The 1,649-nt window shown below is 57.1% G+C and overlaps 1 protein-coding gene across 1 annotated transcript; it reads right to left on the reverse strand.

The window, feature by feature from the left end:
- LOC136551294 (protein TPLATE-like) lies at positions 1-1,028 on the reverse strand. The gene is made up of 2 exons (XM_066542866.1): positions 786-1,028; positions 1-642 (listed from the first exon to the last, which is right to left on the reverse strand). The coding sequence occupies exons 1-2, from the start codon at positions 948-950 to the stop codon at positions 142-144; spliced, it is 666 nt and encodes a 221-aa protein (XP_066398963.1). The 5' UTR covers positions 951-1,028; the 3' UTR covers positions 1-141.
- Positions 1,029-1,649: the final 621 nt, after the last annotated feature.

Raw genomic sequence — 1,649 nt, forward strand, 5'->3', positions numbered from 1 at the left:
TGCGAATACAATGAACAAATCGGCGACGGTATACAGTGAGTGAAATCAGCAGGATAGGTACGCAAAGAAAATGGAAGACGAAAGAAAAGAAAAAATACAAAATTATACAGGCGCGTAAGATCCACACGGTCCAAATCGACCTCACTGCGCTTTCATGGCTTTCTCCTTGCACAGCTGGTGCCACTCCTGCAGCACGGCAGCCTGGAGAGCGCGGTGCTCGGCCTCTTCCGCGGTGAGCTTGGAGAGCGTCGAGGGGCCCTTGGGGTTTCCAAACCCATCTAGTTCCTCGCTCTGCTTTCGCTCCTCTTCCCCCTCTTGCTCGGTCTTCGCGGGCGGGACCTTTGGCTTGGCTGCCTTGAGCAGGGCGATCCTCTCCATGGAGATCTTCAGCCGCTCTGCCGCCGCACTCTTCACCTCATCCTCGGGCATGTATTCCACAGCACCGTCGGTGATATCATCCAGCCAGCCCTGGAGATCAGATTCGATCTCTCTCGTGATGGATTCATCGGATGCACGCAATACGAATTTGCAGATCATTGTGGTGGTCTCGTCACCCAAATCAACGTTCCGGCTGACTTCACTTGCCCCAAATATCATCATGCCCACAAACCCACCAAACCATGTCTTTGTTGCATAACATAACTGTAGGAGATGTAAGTTGTTAGTCATCACTCAAATGTTTACTCTGGTTCAAAAAAAAAACTCAAATGTTTACTAGCTATGAATAGGAAACAAATAATGCACCATTTGGTGCCTTTTAAGTGATACAGCATATCAATGGTTACCTGGAACCCAGCTACCGTCCGGATGAAATGGGAGCAGACTTGATGGAAGGGCTTAGAAGAGATTGACTTCAATCCACTGAGGAAGGGAGAGCTGTCATACTGCTGAGCAGCGGTGGCCTTGAAACCACTGCCTTCGTATGTGTATGTGCCAGTGCATTCCACCATGGCTGGCAGGTTAGGCCATAGCCGAAAATACTCAACTGGAGAGCATTCTAATGGTAGTAGAAGCTCGGCGAGAGGGAACTTGTAGGGTTGGCACCGCAAAACAACTGGTCCACCAAGATGCTCGCCGCTGCACGTGCTCGCCCCGTCCCTACAAGTGCTCGCCCCTGCACGTGCTCGCCCCGTCCTCACAAGTGCTCGCCCCGTACTCGTTGTGCTCGCACGCACGCACACCCGCGCGGCGGCGGCGGCGGCGGCGGCCCGTCCGCGGTCACCTGCTCGTGCGCCCGCGTGCCGCGGCTGTGGCTCGCATGCACGCCCGCAGCGGCGGCGACGGCAGCAGCCCGCCCGCGCTCGTACGCACGACCGCGTGGCGGCGGCGGCGGCGGCGGCGGCGGCCCGCCGTGCTAGCCTGCTCGCGTGCCCGCGTGCCGTGGCGGCGGCTCACACGCACGCTGGGGAAGTTCGGTGGCACGTTCATCGTCGCCATGGCGTTCCTGGGAAAGTTCGGCAACACGTTCGCGGTGCCCACCTTGACCGGCATGCCTAAGCGCGAGGCGACCGCGAGAGGTGCTTTTGTTTGAGAAATTGGTACGGCTACTGTGTCCAACTGCCACCGTGGCATGGCCACGTCGGATGATGACGCTGGTGTGGCAAGGTTTGGACCTTTGGTGTACGCTGACAATAGATCAGGGACTTGGA

This window comes from Miscanthus floridulus, chromosome 4 (assembly GCF_019320115.1).
Source record: "Miscanthus floridulus cultivar M001 chromosome 4, ASM1932011v1, whole genome shotgun sequence".
NCBI classification, from domain to species: domain Eukaryota; kingdom Viridiplantae; phylum Streptophyta; class Magnoliopsida; order Poales; family Poaceae; genus Miscanthus; species Miscanthus floridulus.

Excerpts from the sequence above, each read along its gene's own strand:
- LOC136551294 (XM_066542866.1), bottom strand. The coding sequence starts at position 950 with ATGGTGGAATGCACTGGCACATACACATACGAAGGCAGTGGTTTCAAG. Across the intron at positions 643-785 it reads GGACGGTAGCTGGGTTCCAG|TTATGTTATGCAACAAAGAC; the intron begins GTAACCATTGAT and ends CATCTCCTACAG.